Source organism: Engystomops pustulosus, chromosome 2, assembly GCF_040894005.1.
Source record: "Engystomops pustulosus chromosome 2, aEngPut4.maternal, whole genome shotgun sequence".
NCBI lineage: Eukaryota > Metazoa > Chordata > Amphibia > Anura > Leptodactylidae > Engystomops > Engystomops pustulosus.
In genome coordinates this window covers 230,203,519-230,230,023 of record NC_092412.1, presented here as the reverse complement: position 1 = coordinate 230,230,023, position 26,505 = coordinate 230,203,519, and the positions used below count along the sequence as shown (strand labels likewise).

At 40.6% G+C, this 26,505-nt stretch overlaps 1 protein-coding gene across 2 annotated transcripts in view; it reads left to right on the top strand.

Moving 5' to 3' along the window:
* The first annotated feature begins 1,739 nt into the window (after positions 1-1,739).
* Positions 1,740-26,505, top strand: part of ADGRG7 (adhesion G protein-coupled receptor G7) — a 29,681-nt gene continuing 4,915 nt past the window's right edge. Inside the window, exons 1-12 of one of the 2 annotated variants that reach the window (XM_072133196.1) lie at positions 1,740-1,852; positions 10,042-10,155; positions 11,953-12,069; positions 12,422-12,531; positions 14,100-14,255; positions 15,318-15,409; positions 16,055-16,191; positions 19,778-19,885; positions 20,454-20,608; positions 22,952-23,125; positions 24,775-24,884; positions 25,652-25,983. In XM_072133196.1, coding sequence (XP_071989297.1) covers positions 1,741-1,852; positions 10,042-10,155; positions 11,953-12,069; positions 12,422-12,531; positions 14,100-14,255; positions 15,318-15,409; positions 16,055-16,191; positions 19,778-19,885; positions 20,454-20,608; positions 22,952-23,125; positions 24,775-24,884; positions 25,652-25,983 — 1,717 coding nt within the window. In that variant the 5' untranslated portion in view covers position 1,740. Of the gene's footprint in view, positions 1,853-7,943; positions 8,057-10,041; positions 10,156-11,952; positions 12,070-12,421; positions 12,532-14,099; positions 14,256-15,317; positions 15,410-16,054; positions 16,192-19,777; positions 19,886-20,453; positions 20,609-22,951; positions 23,126-24,774; positions 24,885-25,651; positions 25,984-26,505 lie in introns of those variants that run through there. The other variant, XM_072133195.1, reaches the window with a different exon arrangement.

The window sequence follows — 26,505 nt, the reverse complement described above, 5'->3', positions numbered from 1 at the left end:
GCTATGACAACCTCGGGTCATACGAAGACCTTAGGCTGTCTTGATTTAACCCAATCGCACATTGTAATAGATGATGTGTAAAATTTCCATATACTGCCAGAATGGCAGTATATAGCAGGATCAATCAGACAACCTAGGGTTAAAGTAATCAAACCAAAACATTCAAAAATTGCTATCAGCGCTACAAATAGATCGAATATCCAAAACACGTGGAATATATGAGAAATATTTAGATCAAGAAGATTAATTCCACACTCCAGCAATCTTGTAGGATAAAAAATCAATCAAAATTTATTATAAATAAAATAATCATGAATAGTGCAAATACATTAGAAACTAATGCACAGGTACGCTGTGGGCGTACATAGCATTTGATGATAGTAGATCATAGAAACATCAAACAGAAGTGTTATATCTCCTATGGGAGTTATTAAAAGTTATTAGCGCCAGAAGGTGGCAAAATAAATTTTTTTTTTTTGGACAGGAGGTTTTAATTTTTGCAAATGTAAGAAAACATTATAAAACATATATGCAGTTAGTATCCCTGAGATTGCACTGACCCAAAGAATAAAGGAGACTTGTTATTTGGGGTGCGCAGTGAAAGCCGTAAAATCCAAGCCCACAAGAAAATGGAGCAAATGCATTTTTTCACCAATCTCACTGCATGTAGAATTTTTCCTGCTTCCCAGTACACGGCGTGGAATATTAAATACCGTCATTATAAAGTGCAATTTGTTACGCAGAAAACAAGCCGTCACCCTGCTCTGTACATGGAAAAATAACAAAGCTATGGACTTTTGAAGTTGGGGAGTGAAAAATTTTAATCTTAAAAATGAAAGGGCCAGGTCGTTAAGGAGAGCTGTAATTGCTAAACCCCTCCTCCAATTAGGATGAGAATTCCTTCAAATCAAAGCTGAGAGTCTGCACTTAAAGTGGTTGTCTGGAAAATATGTTGACTTTTTTTTGTGCCGGTATTGCAGATCAACTGTATAAGAATAAATGGAGCTTAGCTGCAGTAAAAACTATTACCCATAGTCAGGGGTGGAGCTGTTTTTGGCAAAAAAAAGCAGCCATGTTTTTTAACCCCTTTAAGCTCATATTGATTATATAGATGTATTTTGAATATGTTTTGGTAAGAAGCCTCTTACTGTCAAAATACTTCATGACCTAACAGTAGTTATCCAGTTTATAACTTTAAATTTTATGGATAGCCATAGTCATAAATATACTACATGTTACATCTCTCTGTATATATAAGTGGAGGTAGCTACAACCAGAGTCCTGTGTATGGTGCCCATCACCAGGGACATCAGTCTTTAGTACAGGTAGTCCCCTACTTAAGGACACCCGACTTACAGACGACCTTTAGTTACAGACGGACCCCTGTGACCTCTGGTGAAGCTCTCTGGATGTTACTATAGTCCCGGACTGCAATGATCAGCTGTAAGGTGTCTGTAATGAAGCTTTATTGATAATCCTTGGTCAATTACAGCAAAAAATTTTGACACTGGAGCCAAAAAATGTTTTTGTCTGGATCTACAATTATAAAATATACAGTTTTGACTTACATACAAATTCAACTTAAGCACAAACCTATGGAACCTATCTTGTAGGTAACCCGGGGACCGCCTGTATATTTTTATGATAGATAAGAAATCCAAGTTGATTAAACATTACCCAGAAGTAAGTGGACGATTAAAGGGCTCGTATTAATTTCCTCAGTGTGTTATTTCCTCCAATATGCAGTGCGTGTCCCACTGCTTGTATGTTTTACTAAGGATCATTGCCTGTGCCGGTGTTGCTGGCGCTATTACTTACCTCACATGGTTTTTGATACTTAATCTCTATCAAGGTATGTGTGTACCTATGGGTGGCTGTGGGGGGCACTGTATATGTGGATAAGGCTAATCATTTTACTCAATTTGATTTAATGAATTTTAATGTGTTGTCCTTTCCAACTGCTCCTTCCATGTCTGAATGTCTTATGCAAAGAAGGCTGAGAGTGGCGTAACTAGAAGCTGATGGGCCCCAATGCAAAGTCTGTGCCAGGCCCCCGACTATAATGTATGGTTTATAGTAATAGTCTTCTCATATAGGAAAGTGATACCATAAGGGCCCCCTAAACCTCTTGGGCCCGGGTGCGATCGCAACCTCTGCACCCCCTCAAGTTACACCCCCTGAAGGCTGATGTACTTTGGGAGGCTCCAACTCCACAGTGATAATAATAACTCTGCTACACACTCTGGCTGGCGTTCGGAATACCAGTCTTAAAATCCTCCCTACTGACCCACCAGCCTCATAGTAAATACGGGCTCAAACTCCACCAGTTTAGACCTAACGCTAGGTTTGAACTGGTGGAGTTTCTTGCCCTAGTCTCAGCTTGTTTTGCGGTGGAGACGCTCCTTTCCTCCTTCTGCCTGCCTTGCTCCCTGTCCGTAAATATAAAACATTGCTCCCTGGAGTAAATCTAAAACATTAAATAGAAGCAGACACGGTTGCACTGTAAAGGAAGTTCAGTATAGACAAAAAGTGTTTTGTATAGTTAGATCTTCTTTAACTAGAACTCAATTGGGCTTGGCCATCATTTCAAGTAATGACCTTTCCAACGATCCTGAGAACTTTCCACTCTTGCCTACAGCAAGTCGTCCATGCTCCCTGCTTTTCAACATATTCTCTACAGAAGTTTTAGATAACCAAGTACTGTACTGATCAGGTTCTCAGAATTGATAAGGGTCAGATCAATCAGACAACCACCAAATTATCTGCCAATGATGTAAATGAATTGGTCATAATTTTCTATGGTGGCACAAATTTTATTGAACATTCTGTAGAGACAAAAGAAGAAAAATTTGACAAAACAAGTACCATATATACAGTACTTGAGTATAAGCCGACCCAAGTATAAGCCACAAAATTTTACCACAAAAACCTGGGAAAACCTATTGACTCAAGTATAAGCCGAGGGTGGGAAATGCATTGGTCACAGCCTCCCCAGTATATAGCCTGCCGTACCCTGCCCCATAGTATATAGCCAGCACCTACTGCCCAGTATATAGCCTGCCAGCCCATATCCCCCAGTATATAGCCAGCCCCCTGCCCCAGTATATTGCCAGCAGCGAGGGAAGCCAGAAAGGTGAGTTTTAATATATTTTTTTTACTCAAGTATAAGCCGAGTTTAGGTTTTCAGCACATTTTTTGTGCTGAAAAACTAGGCTTATACTCGAGTATATATGGTAGGTTTCGCGGGATCAAAAGAACACTTCAGGGTATAAACACTTCATGGTGTGTGTCACGGAAGGGGAGGGTAAACATGGATCAGGGGAGACTGTGTACGATGGGGGATTATTAGGGAGCATGCAATCGGCATGTTTTGCATTGTGTACATGAAAAGCACAGCTGTTATCTATCACTTGTGTTTAATTGGAAACCAAGCACCACCCCAGGGCATTTGCATTATGTTTGTAAATGCAATACAAATGCCACATGCAAACACGCACTTAAAATTAATGTGTACAATGCATGTACAGTGGATGCAGAAAGTATTCAGACCCCTTCAATTTTTCAACTGTTTGTTTCATTGCAGCCAATTGGTAAGATCAAAAAAGTTCTTTCTTTTGCTCATTAGTGTACACTCTGTACTCAATCTCTGATATTTTTGCGTATTTATGAAACAAGAAAAACTGAAATATCACATGGTCATAAATATTGACCATGTATTGACCATGTACTTAGTAGAAGTACCTTTTAGGCTAGTAGAGCCAGGAGTCTTCTTGGGAAGATGCAACAAGCTTTTCACACCTGGATTTGGGGAGCCTCTGCCCCTTCCTTGCAGATCTTCTTCAGTTCCCTCTGGTTGGATGGTGAATGTTGGTGGAAGCCATTTTCAAGTCTCTCTAAAGATGCTCCATTGGGTTTAGGTCCGGGCTCTGGCTGGACCAGTCAGGAATGGTCATAGAGATGTCCTGAAGCCTCTGCTGTGTTATTTTAGCTGTGTGTTGAGGGTCATTGTCTTGTTGGAAGCTGAACCTTCGGCCCAGTCTGAGGTCCAGCGCTCTCTGGAAGAGGTTTCATCCAGGATATCTCTGTACTTGGCCGCATTCATCTTTCCTTAAATTGAAACCAGTCATCCTGTCGCTGAAGCTGAAAAACACCCCCATAGTGTAATGCTGCTGCTACCATGTGTCACAGTTGGGATTGTATTTGGCAGGTGATGAGCAATGCCTGGTTTTCTCTACACATATCTCTTAGAATTAACACCAAAAAGTTCAATCCCTGTCTCATTAGACCAGAGAATCTTATTTCTCATAATCTGGGAATCCTTCAAGTTTATTTTTGCAAACTGTATGCAGGTTTTCATATGTTTTACACTGAAGAGAGACTTTTGTCGGCCATAAAGCCCCAACTGGTGGATGCTGCAGTGATATGGTAGTTGACTTTGTGGAGCTTTCTTCCATCTCTTTACTGCATCTCTGGAACTCAGCCACAATGATCTAGGAGTTCTTCTTTACCTCTCTCACCAAGGCTCTTCTCCAACAATTGCTTTGTTTGGGTGGACGGCCATGTCGAGGAAGAGTTGTGGTCATCCCAAACTTCTTCCATTTAAGGATTATGGAGGCACCTTGAGTGCTGCAAAAATTCTTTGGTAACCTTGGCCAGAAACCTTGCTACAATTCTGTCTCTGAGCTCTGTGGGAAGTTCTTTAAACCTCATGATTCTCATGTACTCTGACATGACTGTGAGCTGCGAGGTCATATATAGACAGGTGTGTGCAATTTCTAAACAAATCCAATCAGTTTAATTAAACACAGCTGGACTCTAATAAAGGGGAAGAACCATCTCAAGGAGCATCAGAAGGAAGTGGACAGCATGTAAGTTAAATATCAGTGTCAAAACAAAGGGTCTGAATATTTATGACCATGTGATATTTTAGTTTTTCTTGTTTAATAAATTAGCAAAAAAAACCTACTTTTCTATTTTTTCTGTCAAGATGGATGCAGAGTGTATATTAATGAGAAAAAAATAATTTGTTTTGATCTTACCATTTGGGTGCAATGAAACAAAGAGTGAAACATTTAAAGGGGTTTAAATACTTTCCGTGCCCACTGTATATTGGTCAGTCAGCCATGTATTGTGTATCGGGTGCCATCTGGCTCTTCCCAAAAGTTAATCTCATAAGGGGAATGGATGGAAAAATTTGACTCCCTTCTCCCCACTTATAACACATTCTAAGTGCTGAACTAGTTGTGAGCAAAGAAATTGTTATCTTTGGTAATACAGCGACTATAAATATTTTCTCTTGACTTTTCACAAGACTCCATATTGTTTAATGGTTTATTTAGGATGTGGATATTGATGGACTATACTTGTGACAAGCAAGCAGAATCAAAGTGGTTGGGGTCGTTCTCTTGTGAACCCAAATGATCTGATGTCGTCCAGGTGCAGAGGGATGGATGAACTAGATACTGAAGAGACTTTGGTACCTATACAAGCAGCATGTCCGCTTCAAACCCTTCACTATTCAAGGTTACATGATAACTAGTTAGTTTGGGTATGGCGAATTTGGCAAAACTCGGACCAAAGGTCTGGATTTCGTGAATGCGAACATCCGCGATTGGTGCTTGAACTGATTGTGGGTATTAACCTTTTAAAGGAAATCAACCATTGAAAAAAAACAAAGAACCCGTCCCCTGGCCCGCACTCACCTCTCCACACTCCTGCACCCGTCCTGGCTAGGCCAAAGGGGGGGAGGCTGAAGGGGGGGGGGGGTACTGTCACGAGTGTCCCTGTGGTGCATGCCTCGGATTGCAGGCACACCCATGCCCCTCTCTGTGGTGGCAATACCTCATCCCCTGGCCTGCACTCACCTAGACTCAACCTCTCCACGCTCCTGCTCCTGTCCCGACTAGGCTGTGCACGCGTCCCCGCTCCTTAGGACGCGTGCGCGGCGGCACTCTAAGATTTAAAGGGTCAGCGCACCGCTGATTGGCGCTGGCACTTCTGGGTTTCCCATAAAGACCGGCAGCTCTGTTCCCTCCCCGCCAGATCTTTACGCTCATTGCCATTGAAAAAGCTTCCCTGCATTCCTTCCTGTTGTTCCCGTTTCTCCTTTTCCTAAATTCCCCCCTGTGGATTTCCAAAGTGTTCTCCAAGCTGGACCTTCGTGGGGCCTACAACCTCATCCGGATTCGCAAGAGAGACGAATGGAAAACAGCGTTTAACACCCGTGATGGACACTTTGAATATTTAGTGATGCCATTCGGACTCTGTAATGCTCCTGATGTTTTCCTGGAGTTTGTCAATGACATTTTTAGGGACATTCTGTATATGTGTGCCGTGGTCTATCTGGACAACATCTTGGTCTATTCCCCAGACCTCGAGACCCATCAATCACACGTACATCAAGTTCTTGGTCGGCTACGGGCTAATCATCTCTATGGCAAGCTCTTATGTGTGTGTTGGGGGGGGGGGGGGAGAGAGTGAACGGAACCTGGATTCTGACTGAAGTCCCGGTTTGTGTTCTGCGGACCTGAACCTGCAATGTACGGTACAAATGGGTCCACTCATCACTGATGATAACCTTTTCAACTTAAATTTATAAAAAGAAAAGGGAAGTGATTTAGGCAGAAGTAGCAGTGCTCTGGGTGCTAAGGTGACAACCATGGTCTACCAACTGCCTCATCAGCATACAGATTACATTTGGGAATATCTTGGAAATGGCATAAATAACTGAAATATTAGAGGTATATTGGAGATCAAAGTGCTTGTACAACATCTGCCGGCAGATTATAACGCTTGGTGGAGGTGGTAGAATCCCTTAAAGTGTGTGGATGTATACAGCAGCTCAGAGGTGATGGATAAACATCTCTTTTCCTGTTCTACCAGTTTCATTTAAGGCAGAGTTCTAGAGATCAGGCTGCTGAAGCCATTGATAAAGTGTCATTACAAACTGCAATAAATTTAGATTAAAGTCCACAAAATTCCCAGACCTCAATTGCTGTTTAATGATTTATGGAGAAGGGAAATGTCTTCCGTGCAGATGGTTCAAATACATTTTGCTTGTTGTTACCAGCGATATCTACAATATGTTTTACTACCGCATATGTCTTAGAGCCCCCCCGTGTTTCTGAGGAAGTGTACATACAGTGGATTAAAATATAGAGGCTGAAAAAAATATTTTAAAGAACTATACAGAAAGGAATTTAGTAAAGTGAGAACAGAGTAGTACTTTGACATTTATTTTTAAAGGAAATCTACCATTTGTTTTTATGCATTATGAACCAAGCATACTTTGGAAATGATGTAGCTACACTGATGCAGAAACATATCTTGTTTAATCCCTGTGCTGAGTGGTTTTGCTCAAAAAAATTTATAAAATTATGATAATAAGGCTCTGTCGCTCCTGTGGCTGCCCCGGGGCTTCTCCTCTTACCCTATTACATCATCACTGTGTTGTCCCTGACAGGCAGAAGTAATCATCTCAGGTTGATTAGTCCTGTCTGGGCAGTACAGGAAACTCTGTAAAACACAGCAGTCAGTATGCACCCAGCTTTCCCAAGGTCCTGAATTTTATAATTGTTTTTTTGAGCAAAACCACTCAGATCAGGGATTATACATCAGTGTAGCTACAGCATTCTCAATGTATGTTTGGTTTACAATACATAAAAACAAATGGTAGATTTTCTTTAAACATAGTTGCACGGAAAAACCATACAACAGCATCTCGATAGGGATAAGTCACGGTCTTGGCAATTCCCAAACAGAAATCGTTTTGTTCTTTTACTTGTATCTTTTGAAGTCATGGCTTTCTCCTGTGAAATATTTTGATGCACCTAAGAATTGTTCCGTCAATTGCGATGACTCTGTAAGCGGGTTAAACTTTACCCAGCAGGACGTGATTTCATCGAGGACGTGTGTGTATCTGCTCATTGTGTTACTTCCTCCATTATGCAGTACATGTATCGCTGTGTGTACACTACAGTAAAGATTGTGATCTGTGCAATCATTGCTGCTCTCATATCTCTCCTCACCTGGTATCTAATATTTGCATTCTATCATGGTATGTATGGCTGACCTCCGAACCTGCAGTATCTATACTATGCAACCAGAGACAATCAGATTGATCTAAAGCTTCAATGATTCTTCGATTCTTACAATGACTCTTTGACCTTTGACTGTGTTATTACATTGTATATATTTATTATTACATGTTGTGCGTACTCGCATAGTTGCTAATTATTATTGTGGTATTATAATGGGGATTGTTGCCAAGTATTGTGAGCTATTGTAATTTAAAGGGCATCTACCACCTGGATGAAAGACTGCATGGAAATGATTATTTGATCCATTAACACCTATGGAGCCTGGAGCCCCTCAGGCTCATTTGCATACAGTCCTTCATCCTGGTGGTAGATGCCCTTTAACCTTTCTGTAATCAATTCATTTGTGCTGTGGCCACTGATAAATTGCAGTGGTCACGTGATCTCAGACACATCCAGTCCAGCCAGAGGTGTCCGGAGGACTCTGTGCAGATGGCGGGAGATGTGTTACCCTTTTTTAGATTTTCACCATTCCTGAGGTGAAATTAAAACCCATTTAATTGTAATGTTTCCCTCCTCACATACATTTTTAAATTGTACAGCCACAAATGTAAATTTGATAAAACAAAGACAAAGTATCACATAAAGACAATGGGGCACATTTACTTACCCTGTCCTGTCGCGATCCCCCATCTGGACGGTCCGACGAAGATGAAGTCCGGCGCGATTCACCAACATCGTGCGCGCGAGATCGTGCATGTGTCGCTTCCCCGCCGAGGTTCACCTTCTTCTTCCCGGTGTATGCGAGTGCATGTCTTGCGACACAATTTGCAAAGTTAAATCCTGCGCGCTGTCCGAATCCGTCGGATCATCCGACAGCCATCCCCCTCGATTTGTGTCCCTTGAAAGCTGGCGCCAATGCGCCAAAATCCGATTGCGTGCATCAAAAACCCCTGTTAAATGCTGCGCAACACGGAAATCGTCAGGAAGCCCAACGAAATGCAGTATGCGGACCCTTAGTAAATGAGCCCAATGTTGTAAAGACAATGATACATGCTAATGATATGTTTTAAAAGGTCGGCATATATATGCCCCCCCCCCCCTTTGTAGGAACATTTTTAGCTGCAATCTGTTGGTGAATTTCTATACCAGCTTTGGAGGTTGGGGTTGCCTTCATCTGCAGCATCACTGTAGCTCAGTCAGATTGGTTGAAGAATGTCTTTGAGCAACAATTTTCACATCATGGCACATATTCTCCATGGGATTTAGGTCTGGGCATAGGACCATTTTAACACATGAATATGCTCCGACATAAACTCTTCCATTGTGGAATTAGCAGAATGTTTAGGTTTGTTGTCAAGTTTTAGGTTTCCTCCACTTACCTTTCCATCATCTCTGACCAACACTCGAATCCCTACTGTAGCAAAACATCCCCACGGAACAATGTTGTCACCACCATGCTTTATGGTAGGGATGATGCGTTTAGGGTGATGTCCAGCATTGGCCTCATTTACATATAGCATTTACAAGGGCATTTCCACCTCATCTGACCACAGCATCTTCTTTCATATTTTTTCTGGCTCCAAACAAGACTTCTTCTATCAAAAATGTCTTCTTGCCACTCCACAAGGACAGATGTGGAGAACATGACTAACTGAGCTGTTGATGTCTACATTTCCTCCAGAATGACCATGGGCCTCCTTGCTGTTCTAGCGACACCCTAACTGGGTCTTTCAGAAAAAAACTGTTTATACCATTTATAATATGGGTATTGCAGCTCAGTCCTTTAAAGGGACAGAGTCGCATCTAAGCCTTATGAATGAGGAACATGGTAATATCTTCACCAAATAAGTAAAACCCAGTTAAATCATGAGAAATATTTGGCACAGTAGTGATATTTCAATTCAACATCAATAATAATTATGCTTTAGACATTGTGATATGGCATAGTTGGTTACATGTAGTGTAACCATTCCCTATATATAAAGTACATTTGCTTTTGCAGCACCTACACCACCACCTCCTCCCCCTCCATGTATCGTGGATTGTCAAAATGGAGTTTGCGAAATTGACCGATGTCATTGTCCAGATAACTACACTGGGGTACTTTGTGAAGTAGGTAAGTAAAATGTAAGAAGCCCATTATTTGGGATAATTTGTGATATATATTTAAATAAATGTGGATACATACATTAAACCTATTATATTTATGGGACCTGGTGGATTAGAATTCTCTTATCTACATACAGATGCCTGGGTCAAGGGAAAGCTTTCTGGGAATCCCTACAAAGCTGGTTGATTCAGAAGGTCCCTCTTACTAGCTCCTGTATCTGTGCAAAAGAATGTAATCTCCTTCTTCGAGGACCAGATTCTGCCGTTCTAGCGATATCAGGTGGAAAGTAGCCAAGATCCATTTAATGTATCCTGTCTAGGAGAAAGACCCTCTTATGGGTCCTTGTGTCTAGCCTTGGGCTCTCCTAACTGTAAATAGTCCCTGTTGGATAATAGTCAATGTACTTTTACTCCACCAGTTTGTGTCTCTTGCCTGAGATTGAGCGATGGGTATGATCTCGCATGATGACCGCATGGTTTATTTTGGTTAATAACTGGAGAGTCTCAGTTGTGAGGAAAGATTAGAGCACACTAGATTTATTGAGTCTGGAAAAGAGAAGACTAAAAGGGGACATGATTAATTTATATAAATATATAAATGGTCCATACAAAACCATTCAGGTTGTTTCAGGTTAAATCAAATCAAAAGACAAAGGGGCACTGTCTCTGTCTGGAGGAAACAATGTATAATCACCGGAGCGACAGGGATTTTTTCATAGTAGGGACAGCAGAGAGCTTCAAGAAGGGCCTAGATGATTTCTTGATGGCTATGTTGTATAGAATTACCGTATATACTCGAGTATAAGCCAACCCGAGTATAAGCCGAGACCCCTAATTTTACCACAAAAAAAATGGGAAAACCTATTGACTCGAGTATAAGCCGAGGGTGTAGTATACAGCCAGCTAGCCCCCTGTAGTATACAACCAGCCAGCCCCTGTAGTATACAGCCTGTCCCAAGTAGTATACAATCAGCCTGCCCCCATGTATTATACAGCCTGCCCCCATGTATTATACAGCCTGCCCCAAGAAGTATACAGCCTGCCCCCCATGTATTATACAGCCTGCCCCCATGTATTATACAGCCTGCCCCAAGAAGTATACAGCCTGCCCCAAAAAGTATACAGCCTGCCCCAAAAAGTATACAGCCTGCCCTCAGTATGCCTAGCGAATAAAAAAAATAAACTTAATACTCACCCTCCGACGATACTCACCTTTGATGCTTAGTGGCGGCTCCCGGTCCTCGGCGGCTCCTGTCCTCGGCGGCAGCTCCCGATCCTCTGCGGCGGCTTCTTTCTTCTATCTTCACTTGCCGGCAGTCGCGTCCATGCGACCTGCCGACAGGCGCACAGTGCTACATCATATTGTGCGCCCGCCGGCAGATCGCATAGACGCGACTGCCGGCAAGTGAAGATAGAAGAGAGAAGCCGCCGCAGAGGATCGGGAGCTCCCGCCGAGGACCAGGAGCCGCCGCCGAGGACTGGGAGCCCGCGCCGAGGTTCCGAGAGCCGGAGGGTGAGTATTAATTTTTTTTTAATACTTTTTATTAATTATTGACTCGTGTATAAGCCGGGATGAGGTTTTGCTGCACATTTTTTGTGCTGAAAAACTCGACTTATACACGAGTATAATCCCTTCCCTTCCTTGGTTGAACTTGATGGACTTTTTTCAATCGTATAAACTATGTAACTAGTTCAGTAGTTTAGGTCATAGGAACATCTTATTATATCTCAGAGACAAATCAGTAGAGTGACAGGATAAAGTAATTGCCTCTACGTTTTCTGAAATTCTTTCTTTATTGTTTAGAAAACTTTTGCAGAGGTTTTACAGATTGCACCGACCAAGGATGTTTGACTTTTGGAATAATTCTGGTCGGCCAGTATGGATACTCAGAAGAGAGGTGCAATGCCACGGATGTCAATGGTAGGTGATGTACCTGTTACTAGCCTGGGGTAAATAATAGCTCAAGAGACTGATCTACTGTGAGCTGCGATTACACAGCCGAGTCACTACACAGAGAATGGGGCCTTCTGCTTCCAACTCAGAAAGGGGCTCCCATTTATTCTGCAGATCATACTGCTCCAGTCATACAAAATTACAAGGTACCTCTATTCTCACTATCAGTGGGGTCCTAGCAGTCGAGCCCACACCAGCCAAACAGTTTTTATCTTTTCTGTAGATATAAGACAACCCAAAATTACCTGAATAACCCTTCAATATTAAAACTCAATAAAATAAAAATCAATATAATCAGTTTGTTCCTCTTAATTTACAGCTAACTCTCCAAGAGCAACAGTACAGTGTCGGATTGAAAATGGCACGCCAAAACCAGGACCCATCATACCTCAAAATTGTAATGAGAACCTTGAAACACTTGCTAATAAGGTAATCTCCAATAACCATGGTGTTTCTCGAGAATTTGAATCCTGGGGCTTTTTACTAGTCCCAAGATTGAGAATCCTTTGTCTCCTTCACTGTTTGTTTTTTTAATTTTTGATTACACAAAGTGTGATGGATTTTACGAGGGGGGTCAGATGGTAGGTTTCCATGTTCACCCTACATAGAACAGAACAAACCCTTTCCCTCGGTGTCATCTTATTGCAAGATGTAAAACCCCTGGAAGTTGAGATTCAAAGGCTGAAATCACAACTTATTGGAGACTTGGTGTAACCAAAATCTTCATACACTTCCTGCCAAGACTTCAAAGAATCTTAGGGGCATAACTTCATAAGAAAGTTATGAATAGGACTGAATAGGGAAAGTAGACTAACCCACAGTTTAATCAAATGAATTGGCCACGTTATAAATAAAAAATAAATTAACTCTCTCCTCTTTCTCTCCTCTAACACTGTCATTGGGGGTGTTGGCAGATCCCCGCAGACATTAGATAGGTAGTATCATTAGGTAGTAGCATTAGGTGGACATAGCAACAAAGGGAAGCAAATGTTGTTCTATTTTATGTATTATTAAATTGCGGCATATTCATGTTGAGAGGTTGAGCAATTCCATTAATAACATTTAGATTTTTCCAAAAATAAGTTTAAATAGCAAAAAGAACCCTTGAAATTTCTAGGCTCCAGTGCAAAATCTGTAATGAGGCCTTCACTTACTATGTGCTTTATACTTGTAATACTGGTAGATTTTGATGTGATAGAGTAGATTTTGGTTCCCTGAAGCTTTAGAGCCTGAGGGCGTCTCCTTATAGCAAGGCCTTGCATTCACTTATCTTCTTCTGACATCTTCTGTTGACCTTCACTGTGTTCTTGACATCTGATATTGACCCCTGGTCTGTTACCGTAAGGTCATATCTCATGTCAATCACTATGATCACTGTAATAACATTTATCAATATTGTTTGATAATACAGGAATGATTCATTAAAAAATAGTTATGGAAAACACGTTTCTGAGCTTGATGGGATTTGGGAACCAAAATACTCAGCAACTTTGTGTTAGTGGGCATCTCTAGCGATAGTCTTTATTACAATAAATATTATGGGGGTCATTTATATTGAGGCTGGAATTGTGTACCAGCGTTTTCATTCTTTTTTTCTAATGTTTTCTGCTTGTCAGATTTAGCATTGTGTGTTTTCCTTCTTGTTAAATCTGGTATCTGAGTCTGTTGTTTTTGGCAACATTTTTAAAATCGTAAAAAAAAAAAAAATCTTATACCTATGGCAGCAGGGGGGGGGGTTTTGATTTAATTATGAATGTGCACTTTTTGAAACATTGACATATATGGCCTTATTTCTTAAAACTGAGAGCAAAACGGTTCTAGTTGCTTATGGCAAAAAAAAGGCACAAACCCACCCAGGCGCCCAAAAAGTATTGCAAAAATAGAGAAATTCCTCTCAATTGTGAACTTTTAAGAGCATGAGAACATGTAAAAGATTCCAGAACTGACTACTTTTGAAGAACTCATTTCATGGTAATAAGTAGTTTTCTTCCTCCTAGACGGACATTGCTGTAGACAATGCAAAGGAAATTGCAGCTACCACCCAGATCCTTACTTCCGAACCTGAGAATCTAAATTCAGATGACATTTCCAATGCCATAAGGATTGTGAACAGAATACTGACTGTTTCCACAAATGCTTCTGATGAGCAAGAGGTATATGATATTTTATGTATATTTTCTAAATTATGTGGAGATTTTTCATGGAGGTGGGTTTTTCTCTTTAATGTTCTTTGAATCTAGTTGCATTAATAATAATAGTAAATCTTTTTATAGCACCATCATATTCCGCAGCACTTTACACATCATGGGGCTCATACATAACATAGTCAGATGTAATAAAAAGGAATAAGTGTAAATCACTAACTGGCCACTGCTCCAATACCTGGGATCCACCATCAGACAGTCATCAGTTAGTAAAAGAAAAGTGGGCAAAAGGAAATTCCTGAAAACATAACATTTACATAACAGTTACAAAGCAACAAGACACTTTCGGTTACTACTATTAAACACGGATGCAACTTTCACCCTACTGGGGGCCTGACTGCAGTCTGGGGGCAGCTGGATTCCCACTGACCTTGGGGCTTGTATTGCCGCCTAGAGTTAGGATCTGACACGGTAGCTTGGCCCACGAGAACAGGACCAGTTCACGCCTGTCAGGGACGATTGGGAAATGCAAGAAGAGGGGGGAGGCCACAGTGTGGTCAAGGGTCCCCCCTGGTGAACTGGTTTGCGGGGTAATAGATCCCTGGGCAGATGGTGAAAGGAAAACTTGTGGTGTAAGCAGCAGGACAGGGATCACAATTGGAGACAGAAATCTAGATAAAAACTTAGTCTCTTTAATGGCACACAGTCCAATGAAGCAGCAGATAGCAGGCTGTAAACGTTCTTCAGACACACAAAAGGAGGTGGCATTGCCTGGATGTGGATCTAAAATTTAGGGCGTACCTCAGCATGTTGAGCATGTTCAAAAGCTGTTCATTAGTGTAATAGTTTGGGCAGGGAAATCCTGAGAATTGGTGCAGCTCAGGTAAAGTCCTGGAGACATAAGGGGTAGATCTGGATGAAAGAAAACTTACTTGAGCTGTGACGTATTTTCTTTATGAGTAAGGGGATTGGGGATCATCTGCCTAGGGAATAATTTTCAAACTATTAATAGTATTATTTATGTAAATGAAATGATATATAAATGATATAAATAAAACCCTGTTCCCCCAGGTGGTGGTGTCCGCAGTTACCACTGTCAGTCAGATTTTAAGTGCTGAACCTGAACAATTCAGCAATGAAGTTGTAGAAAAAGAAGCAGAAAGGTAATTTACAGATATACAGAATATGCAACAAATTGTAAGGAAATGATAAACACTTTGTATATTATATCCCCCCCCCTATATTAAGTCCAATTAGGAGCTAAAGTTACTATAAAGCATGGGGTAGAACTGTACAGGATTTTGTGTGAATATGCTTTAAAGGGGTTTTCCCACGAGGATAGGGCCTAACTTACTGATCAGTGGGGGTCTCAGTGATCACAGTGCCGAGACCCCTACAGATCACAAAAACGAGGGGTCCATCGGGCCATCTCTATGGAGCTGACGGAGATTGGTGAGCACAGCACTCAGCAATTTACATCTGCTCCATTAGTTTGACAGAGGGGCGAGGGGTCGGATGGAGGTACGCGGGACCCCATCGGACCCCTCGTTTTTGTGATCTGTGGGGTCTCAGCACTGAGACCCCCACTGATCATCAAGCTAGGACCCCATCCTGTGGATAGGGCCTAACTTTTGTTTGTGGGAAAACCCCTTTAAGTTGTGAAATTTAAACCAAAATGCATTTGGGAATCAATTTAAGTATTTTTTAGTGGATCTTTAGGGGTGGGATTTGGTGTCTAATATTAATGAACATTTACTTTTACATTTGCTTTTTTTTAATGAACTTTGAAATGTTCATATTTTTAATAGTCTGACAATGCAAATGGAGGCGTTTTCTGTAAACAACAATATATCTTCCCTGTCAGTGGTGCAGCCCAGTGTTGCTGTTGAAACACGTCAGCTCTCTACACTGAATATCAGTGGAATCTCATTTATGTCCTTAAGAGGTAAAACTTTTCACAATAATATCACATTTTGGTTACCAACAAATTATTTTGATTGAATTTCTGCTAGTACAGAGACACCTGACCTTGGTGTTCTGCGGCCCAGTCTCCATCAGCTGCTGTAAATAAGTGAAAAAAATTAATAAAAGGAATGTAAGGGAACCCAATTCTATACAATTACATAACCAAGGCATCTAGGCCCTTTTTGAAGCTTTCTGCTGTCCTGCTTTGCTCTGCTCCTGAGCTCAGCTATACCATAGATTCACTGTAGGAGAAATTTATCAGAAATGTCTGAGAGCAGAACTGTTCTAGTTACCCCTGGCAACCAATCAAAGCTCAGCTTTCATTTTCCTACAGATGTTTATAAAAAAGCTGAGCTCAAATTGGTTTCCATGGGAAACTACAAAGATTTTACCTTAGAAACATCTGATAAATCTCCCTCTGTGACAGTTCTTATGCTAAAGAAGCCTTTTTACTTCTGTAGATTAAACCATTTTTCCTTCAGAAGGAGCCAGTACCCACTTGTCTTTATTTAACATTAAAGGAAATCTACCATCAGGATTATGGATTATAAACCAAGTACACTTACATGCTGGTGTGTGCCCCCTTTGTCAGGATCCGCTCTTCTTTAAGCTTTTTATGCCTTATATTTTACAAAAAAGGCTTCAAAATGAGCCTGAGGGGCTCCACGCTCCAAAGAAGTTAATGGAGCCTAAGGGGCTCCCTCAGGCTAGTTTGCATAATTTTTAAAGCATATCAAGGGCATAAGAAGTTAAAAGAAGAGCAGATCCTAATGAAGGGGTCACACCAGCATGTAAGTGTATTTGGTTTATAATCCATGATCCTGATGGTAGATTTCCTTTAAACAACTTTTCACCAAGTTTTAGGACAAAATACCTTCAAGTACTCTGAGGGTGGTCCTTCACGCTGAGGTGCTCACTACATTAAGTTTCCCTAGTTTCTCTGTGTGGATAACCCCTAGAGAGGCTAAAAGCATAGAGCACTTCTGTATAAAGAATAATTATTCTAAACAACCCCTTTAAATAGATTGTAATATGCTATAGAGTTATGATATTGTATGCTGAGTCCTTAAAGTGAACATTTCACCTAGTTTAGGGTCTCAAACTTGTCTGAATATATATTTTTAGACAATTTTTAATCCTTGTGTATCTTGAGAGGGATATAAGTGTGGGAATGGCACACATGTGGCAAGTGGATCCTGCCTTGTGCACCTTTTCTGTTGTGTACAAAGCAGGAATTAAAGACACAGTTTTGGATACACACCATGGATTTAGCTACTTTTTGGCCGCTTTGCGTTTGCATAACTTGTGGGAGGGCTGGGAATTAGGCAGGGGATGCGAGGATGCAAATTTACTATAGCCACGGCCAAAGAAAATGCAAGTTATTGCTGAAATCTATGCCAGACCTGGCTTAGATTTCGATTCCGCCGCACAAGTGCTGCATTGGAATTACTAAGAATTACGAAATGTTACATGCTGTGTGCCAATTATAAAGACTGTCTCACAATGCGCCAATATTAATACATTGGCGTCATTCATTTACAATCTTAATGCAGTGGCGTCAATGATTTGCACTGGGTGCAAAGTGCATACGCTGAAAAAGACTTTTGGATCTTTATTCCCTTTAAAATATACACATATTTGCTAGAGATTGCGGGGTTGACAGATCGGTTTAGGACCCCATATACATACTTACAGTTTAGTGACCTCCAAACCAAATGATAGGTCCACTTTAAAGGAAATCTACCACCAGGATGAAGGATTGTAAACCAAGCACACTGACATACTAGGGTTTGCCCCCTCTGGCAGGATCTGCTCTCCATTTAGCTTCTTTAGCCCTTCTTATTACAAAAAATGGCTTTATGCATAACATTATGCAAATGAGTCTGAAGGGCTCATGGCACCATGGCTGTTGATGGAGCCTGGAGTCCATCAGGTTTATCTGCATAATTTGTAAAGCTTTATTTTCTTAAAAACAATGACATAAGAAGCTAAAAGAAGAGCGGATCCTATCAAGGTGGGGGAGGGGGGGCACACACCAACATGTCAGCGTGCTTGGTTTACAATCCTTCATCCCAGTTGTAGATTTCCTTTGAAGAAATTTTCCTGCATCAGCTGCATCAAGTATTTGTGGGCCAGAATGGGCATTTTTAAATGGTAGATTTCCTTTAAGGATGATTATGCCTTTCTAAAAGTAAATAGAAGACAATTTATTTTAGGGAAAAGAGAAATGTGTCTTGACAACTCCAGTGCACTAATACAATATTAATCACGTGATGAAAGAATCATGTTGTGATCAAAGTACTGAGATAAACGACTGTGTAAAAACATATTGTAAAACCACAAAGGCAAAGTACAAATCAAACAACAAATTGCTACCAGCAGGAAGATCAGGAGGATAATGGGAAAGAAATAACAATCTGAACGTTCCATGTTATCTGGGAAAGAAATCTTTTATGGACAGCAGGTTTCCAATTAGTAAGAAATGTTATTGTCTTTTGGTAAAATAAAAAGAACATAAAATTTGTGGTTGTTTACAGTAATATTTCATGCAACTGGGGTTGAAAGTTTATATGTTTTAGTCACCATCATTACATCCACTGCTGAAGATAGGTGAAAATAGGTCAAAACATATGTACAACATCCCTCGCCACAAGGATATGGATGCCCTTTGTGACCTGCACTGGTGCAATCCGGTTCCCCTGGGGGGGGCCGCCAGGTTTTTTGTCTCCCTGTACTGTATAATTCTGTAAAAAAAATAAAAAAATTATGTTAAAAACCCATTGTTACATCACGCAGCAGAGAAACTTCTCTTTTATGAGTGTGGTAAGTTTGGGTAACGGGTTGACCATTCTCAAGATGGGTAAGTCCATTTAGGCACTGTTGATCCTTTAACCCTTTAACTTTTTCTGGAGCCTTTGAAATGAGACTATTATCTCATCCTCTTTGCTACTACTGTAGGTTGGAGGAACCAGTGTGGTCCTCCATGTACTAAAGGAATTGCAATGATTGGACAATGTAAGAAGATACCTAAAAGGAAATCTACCACATAGATTTACTGGTTTTAACCCAATCATACTAACAGGCTGGCGTGTGCCCCCTTAAACAGGATCCATTCTTCTATTAGCTGTTAATGGCATATTTTTTTGTGAAAAAGGACTTTTAAAAATATGCAAATGGGTCTCCGGGCTCCTCTGTACATCAGAGAAGCCCCTTATGGGTCCATCGGCTGTTAATTATTCACACTTTCCTTCGGCATTTTAAACTTTAAAAATCCCACAAGTGCCATCCTCCTCTCTCCATTCCCCTGACACTGGGTGTGGTGACAGATGAAGGTGGCAGAAGAGGCTACTGAACATACACAGGAGCCCCTGAGGTCAATTTGCATATTTTTTAAAGTCCTTTTTCACGGTAAATAAGCCATAATGAGCTAAATGAAGAATGGATCCTGTTTCACGGAGCACATACCAGCATGTAAGCATGCTTGGGTTTAATCCTCTAAATACATGCGGTTATTTACCTTTAATTATGGATTTCATATCTCATGAGTTCCTTTTCTGTCGGTGTAGGTTTTACAGATCAGCTGGCGCCCAGCAGAATCATTGTAGATAATAGCACCTCCGAATTTGTGCTCAATGAAACAGCAGAAGTTCAGATTTTTGTCAAACCCGTAGGTGGTAAGTAGCTACGACTGTGTGACCTATCCATGTAAAGGGCCTGCAAATGATAAGGACCTTCATCTTTTTCCATGGGTCTCTCAGGGACTTTTTATTTTGCAACACAACACAAAAGTGATCTATTATTGAGAGTCCAAATAATTGTCCCTTCTGACAAAAATAGTGTTGTGAATCCAAGCCTACTGACCTCCCCCCATTCTATGAGTACCGTTTTTTTCGGACTGTATGGTGCACCGGATTATAAGGCGCACCATCAATAAATGCCTGATAAAACGTCTAGGTTCATATATAAGGCGCACTGGATTATAAGGCGCACCTGATTATAAGGATGAATGACCAGCAGGTGGCAGACCTGTGCACAGTTCAATGCAACTGTTGTCTGTAAGTACGGTTCACATGTAAGGCGCACTGGACTATAAGGCGCACCTTTGATTTCTGAGAAAATCAAAGGATTTTTTGCGGGCTTTATAGTCCGAAAAATACGGTAAATGCTGTAGTAGGTTTCTGGTTGGCTATTACAGCAGTCACTAATATGCATGATAACCTTTTTTTTTTTAATCCCGGGCAGAGCTGCATGGTAATGGCACTGTTGGCTTTGTCCTGTACCAGAATGATAATTTATTCCCTTCTAAACATGAAAAAAAGTCTGGGTTTCGAAAGAAGATCATTTCTGCCACTATCTCTGGAGCAACTGCTAATGTTGAATTTAGCTTCAATCAGCAGGTACATTTCTAAATTAGGGGTTTACCACAGTAATAAATCTCAGTATTAACCATCACAAAAATTATTCAACAGATGAATAATAATTATAAACCAAATACATGGTCATAGGGTCATAATTTATTTATATTTGACATAGAGCTGTGGAGAGTCGGAGTATTTGTTAATTTGGTTAATGTTTTTTTTTAAATGTAGCTGCAATCTATATATTTCTATAGTATTTTATTACTTTATTTCCTATTTTTGTGCATTGAATATGTTATCTAGAGTTTGTTACAGTCCCACAGCTCCGCTGGGTTACAGGTTAAGGTCGGCAATGATGTTATTGGTCATTGGGATTCAGCAAAAAAAAAAGTCCCGCAATATAGTGAATATTGGTAGACACAAAGGTTCAACAAAAATTTTCAGCTGAAGCTTCTATTTTTATAATAATGTAATCAGTAGTCAAAAATGATCTAAACTCGCTGATAAATGCTTAGAAGGGGGACATGAATACACAATATTCCACCCTTAACCACACCCAGATTCATGAGTGGGTTCCCTTTTAAGGGAACCCAATGGTGAAGATTTACTTCTGTTGCTAATGTTAATTCATCAAAGTGTCTCATGCTGGATAGTAAATATGTCTCAGTTTAATAATATTTTGTGTCAAAACAAGCCTCCTTTATAGTAAAAATTGTAAGAATATTTCAGATTTCTCTAAAACACTTTAATAATAAGGCATTTTCTACAGTCAGGGCCAGGACAATGCATTTTGGGGCCCTTTTGCAGACAAGCAAATCCCCCCTCCCTGTATAAATGTAGCATAAACCCGCCAGAATCAGGGCCAATCCTGAGGGGAAAATATATCACAAATATAAATATATATCTGCAATGAAAGTAGCAAATACATAAATATATTCCAGCAATAAATAAACCAAACACATAGATACAAATGACTAGGCCACACAAAAAATATTTACCAATGAATGATATACAGCACACATAAAAATATCCCACACATGAATATGTTCCATGCATAAACATAAATCAGCAGTAAATAATTACACATAAGTATTTACCAGCATTAAATGTACTACACAACTAGGCGGCCTTCCGGCAGGCGCAGACATCACGTGCTGTTCAAATAAGGTTGCAGCTTTTTACTTCTATGTCCACCACTAGTATATATGTAGCCCATCACACTGCCCCCAGTATATATGTAGCCAATCACACTGCCCCCAGTATATATGTAGCCAAGCACACTTGTCCACAGTATATATGTAGCACAGCACACTCTCCCTAGTATATATGTAACTCAGCACACTCCCCTCACTATGAATGTAGCCCAGCACACTCCCCCATTATGTAAGGAACCCAGCAAATTCCCCCAGTATATATTTAACCCAGCACCCTCCCCTCCAACATACAGTGGGTACAGAAAGTATTCAGACCACTTAAAATTGTATCATTGCAGCCAATTTGTAAGATCAAGAAATTTGTATTTTTTTGCTCATTAATGAACCCCATCTTCACAGAAAAAAACAGAAATGTAGACATTTTGCTAATTTATTAAACAAGAAATATCACATGATCATAAGTATCCAGACCCTTTGCTGTAACACTAATATTTAACTTAAATGCTGTCCATTTCCTTCTGATTCTCCTTGTTTGGACTCCTGCTTTGTTTAATTAAATTTATTGGACTTGATTAGGAAAGGCACACACTGGTCTATATAAGAGCTCGCAGTGCATGTCAGAGAACATGAGAATCATGAGGTCTAAGGAAACGCCCAAGGAGCTCAGAGACAGAATTGTGGCAAGAATAGCCCAGCGCTCTCCCCTCAGTATATACATATAACCTAGAACATCCCCCCAGTATATATCAAGCTGCTCTCCCTCAGTATATTTGTAGCACACCACTCTTTCCCTCAGTATCTTTGTAGCCCAGCACATTCCCCCAAGTATGTAGGCCAGCAAACCCTTAAAAACATAGGAACCAAAAAAGATAAAATGAATACTCACCTACATGAGCTCCTCCTACCACAGGACGCTGGCAGCATGATAATACTGATACTGATGATATGCCACCTGTGTCACACAAAAGGTACAGGCGGTGGTAAAATCACTGAAAATCCAGTCACCAACATGTCTTAAGGTCACACAACCGATATCAAGATCCAGGATGGTGGCCCCCTCAGCTTTGGTGGCAAAGTTACACTTTTTACCACACTGTCCACACACATACGTATAGTTGGTTTCCAAGAACATTTTCTGAGCCACAGAACGTGAATCTTACATCATAGTAAAATAATTTTTATCTGACTAAAATACTTTACGTTCTTTTCTATATATTGTTTATAATAGCGTGATCCGTCATATACTTTGGTGCAATTTGCTTGCGTTTCCTGGGATTATGAATGGAGTGAATGGAACACGACGGGCTGTGAGAAAAACCTGACGGCCTTTGAAGACTCATCTGATTCCTTCACCCCGTTACAGTGTATCTGTCACCATACAACTAACTTTGCTGTCTTAATGGTATGTCCTAGTCCTGAGATGTTGGTATAGTCCTGAGCTGTAGTCATGCCAGTGCAAAGTATTAGAAGGAAATCTAGGGTCCATGTGCCACCTAAGAATAACACTTTTTCATTGAGGTCAAAGAGCTTAATCGATTTCTAATTAAATCCCTGTCAATTTTCTCTATGAAGTTTCTGTAATTGTATTACATTGTGATGGAGCAAAACAATGGAAGTAATCACCACACATGTAAACAGAACCTTATAAAATTTACTCCATTACAGTCATTGTGCCAATACAAAGTTGAAAAACACCCAGGGGCGTAACTATGGTGGAAGCAGCCATAGCAGCTGCTATGGGGCCCACAGTGTGAGGGGGCCCTGGCATTTGGGATATTGGGTGTGTATTAGGTGTATGCTGTATGTGTGTGTGTGGTGTGTATAATATGTATGTGTGTATATGATGTGCGTCTGTATTTAATATTGTTTGTATGTGTGTATTTTCTCTATATGGTTTTGTATGTATGTTTGTATTTCTGTGTCTGTATATAGTATTGTATGTATGTGTGTATTTTCTGTGTCTGTATATAGTATTGTATGTATGTGTGTATTTTCTGTGTGTCCGTACATAGTATTGTATGTATGTGTGTATTTTCTGTGTCTGTATATAGTATTGTATGTATGTGTGTATTTTCTGTGTCTGTATATAGTATTGTATGTATGTGTGTATTTTCTGTGTCTGTATATAGTATTGCATGTATGTGTGTATTTTCTGTGTCTGTATATAGTATTGCATGTATGTGTGTATTTTCTGTGTGTCTGTATATAGTATTGTATGTATGTGTGTATTTGCTGTATGTGTATGCACATGTAATGTGTATATGCTGCATGGGTGTGTACGGTACTGTATGTACGTGTATACATGCTGTATGTATGTATATGTGGTGTAAATGCTGTATGTATGTTTATGCTATATATGTGTGTATATATGCTGTATGTTTATAACCTGAATATATAGGTATATGAATGTGTGAATGAGTGTATAATACTTTTTTTAAAGGGGTAAGAGGGGCCCAATTCAGAAATCTGCTATGGGGCCCAGCTATATCGAAAATACCAAAAGTTAGTGTCATCTTACAAACTTCCATGGGATATGGACTGAAAATAGTTGTATTTGGTATCACACAATGGGGCAGATTTACTTACCCGGTCCATTCGTGATCCAGCGGCGCGTTCCCTGCTCTGGATTCGGGTCCGGCCGGGATTTAATAAGGCAGTTCCTCCGCCGTCCACCAGGTGGCACTGCTGCGCTGAAAAGCATCTGAACGCGCTGGAGTTCACCGGCTCGGGATAAGTGAAGGTAAGCGCGTCCCGAGCGACACATTTTCCGTTCTTAAATGCGGCGGTTTTTCCGAATACGTCGGGTTTCCGTTCGGCCAGGCCCCCCGATTTCCGTCGCGCGCATGACGGCGCCGATGCGCCACAATCCGATTGCGTGCGCCAAAATCCCGGGGCAATTCAGGTACAATCGGCGCAAATCGGAAATATTCGGGTAACACGTTGGGAAAACGCGAATCGGGCCCTTAGTAAATGACCCCCAATATCATCTGCTGCCGTATGAAAGATACTGATATTCCACTAAATTTGTGTTCTTTGTTTTTTACTTCTTAGAAATTTAAAGAAAACATAAATTTTGCTTCTTTAAACATTGTGTCAGTGGTTGGCTGTGCGCTGTCTGTGACTGGATTAACTATTACTGTTGTATTTTTGCTGTATACTAGGTAAGTTGTACAGAAAAACCACATCATCTAGTGTTTGCAATTGAAACTGTTAGGGATTGTTATCCATGTACCAAATCCATAAAAGTTCCCAGGTGCCTTTAAATCCTTGCAAATATCTTGATGTGAATCATACAATATGTGCTACTTCTTGTGTCTCTATAAAACATTTCTGTAAAATGTTTCAAGAGCCCAAACCACCCATATTATAATCTGCTTTTGTGGGGTATATCAAAATTTTTGACTGTTTTATGATTTTTACTCTCCTTCTTTGCTTTCTCAATTTCTAATTTTCAGATAATCCTGATATTATATACATTAGCCAGAAACAAGCTACACACCACTCTCACAACTTTGGCAGCATGGATGATATTGTACAGCAGAACTGAGCAGTGTCACTGTAAATCCAAAAAAATTGTAGCTTCTCTTTCCTCCTCCATGACCTGCAGTCATGTACAGAGGAGCGAGGGAAGAAGAGATTGATATATAAAGAAGAATTTTTCTATAATAAGAGATATATATTACAAAGGTTCAGATCTTTCCTTGTAGTTGGACATAATGATCAATAATTACTTTTCAATATCCACATAATGGCTGAAGATACCAGGTCCTACAGAATATAAAATAGTTGTGTGGTTATTCTCTGCTGTGAATAGTAGATGAGGGTGCTAAATGAAAGACCCCCCTCCCCTTTACACCTTGCACTCAAAAGTCCCTGATTGGATCTGAGTATATAATGTATATATGTAATGTGCATTCTGTATTTTCAGGAGTAGAAAGCCAGTGTCATGGCTTCTGATAAGTTCCTGCTCATCTTTGCTGATTTTCTACATCGTCTTTATTGTTGCAATGGAAATTTCAGAATACACCGTTGTGACAGAAAATTCAGAGTACAACAAATCAGAAAACCTCTTATTTTGGAGTGACCTGGAGAAAGTGTATGACGGTCTGTGTACGGGGCTGGCGGCTCTGCAGCATTACTTCCTATTGGTGACATTCGCACTGATGGGATTGTTGGGAGTGGAGTTATATTTCCGCATTATTACTGCCTCTCATTACCTGCCTCCACGCTTCATGAAGATTGCACTCATTACAGGATGGGGTAAATCCTCTACATCTGTCTAGGTTATTTTTATTTGTTTATGATTACCGTATTTTTCGGACTATAAGGAGCACAAAAAATCTGATGATTTTCTTAGAAATCAAAAGTGCGCCTTATGATACTTAATACATGATACATGATCATGGTGTATCATGTGTACATGCACTAGATCAGTGGTGGCGAACCTATGGCACGGTTGCCAGAGGTGGCACTCGGAGCTCTTTCTGTGGGCACCCAGGCCTTCACCCCAATTTAGAGTTTGCCAGATAGGACTCAAGGCTTCCTCCTGTGATCCAATACAGCCCAGGACGTGCCAAGCTCAGTGCAATTTTAAAGCAACATCCTTGGGTGCCAGGACTACAGGAGGAGCAAGAAGGTGTGGATAGAGTTGGATTATCGTTGGAGCTCCTGCTCTGGGTTACCTGATCCTTCCTCTTCAGAGGACCCTGGCGGGAACCTACAATCCAGATTTCTCCATCATCTTTCTATTGTATTGGTGAACTCAGGACGCCAATACGATTA